This window comes from Austrofundulus limnaeus, unplaced genomic scaffold, assembly GCF_001266775.1.
Source record: "Austrofundulus limnaeus strain Quisiro unplaced genomic scaffold, Austrofundulus_limnaeus-1.0 Scaffold489, whole genome shotgun sequence".
NCBI lineage: Eukaryota > Metazoa > Chordata > Actinopteri > Cyprinodontiformes > Rivulidae > Austrofundulus > Austrofundulus limnaeus.
The window spans coordinates 5,268-5,963 of NW_013952891.1; the positions used below are offsets into that span (position 1 = coordinate 5,268).

The window sequence follows — 696 nt, forward strand, 5'->3', positions numbered from 1 at the left end:
ATTTTGGGGTAAGTTACTCATTAAGAGGATTCTTGTAGTACTCTAACCCTTTTGGATGGAACAGATAAAAAACAGATGGATGGCTGAACAGATGGAAATAAAACATGTGAAACTCTCAGACATTTATGTTTTTAAAACAACAAAAACCACTGTAAATGTATAGGAAAAGTAAATGTTTATGAACAAAAATATACAAACAATACATTTGCATTAGCATAAATAAAGTGTTTGGTTGGTGATGAAATGACTTCAGTTTGTTTTCTGAGCTGTTTCAGTTTGCAGAATGTCTGTTTTCTGTCCACTCAGCATTTCTTCACTGTTTCTTTGCTCACTCCACAGAGCTGCTGGAGAGAAGCTGAAGAAGAAATCTGTTAAAGTTCTACACCTATGAAATGTATTAGAACCTGTTAATCTTTGGATTGTAAAACAAAACTTACTGCACTTAGGAAAGGAATATTCACAACTGACAGCAATAAATCCAAGGCGATGGGAAAGAATGACCTGTGGAGGTAAACACAGTCTCATCATCCATTCAACCTTTTTCAGATTTTAGGGAGCTGGTGCCTATTCCCAGCAGTCTGAAAGGCTGGACTGGTCTCCAGTCCATCACAAATGTGACCCATCACACCGAAACAAGGATTAACTCCAAAAGTGGTATAAGGAGAAATAGGCAAATGTAGTGTTTTGACTAAAATG

The 696-nt window shown here is 36.6% G+C and overlaps 1 protein-coding gene across 1 annotated transcript in view; it reads right to left on the reverse strand.

Moving 5' to 3' along the window:
- Positions 1-158: 158 nt before the first annotated feature.
- Positions 159-696, reverse strand: part of golt1a (golgi transport 1A) — a gene marked incomplete at its 5' end in the record, with an annotated part of 6,961 nt that continues 6,423 nt past the window's right edge. The window contains 2 exon segments of the mRNA XM_014025641.1: positions 159-368; positions 438-501. Of these exon segments, the coding sequence (XP_013881095.1) occupies positions 303-368; positions 438-501 (130 nt within the window).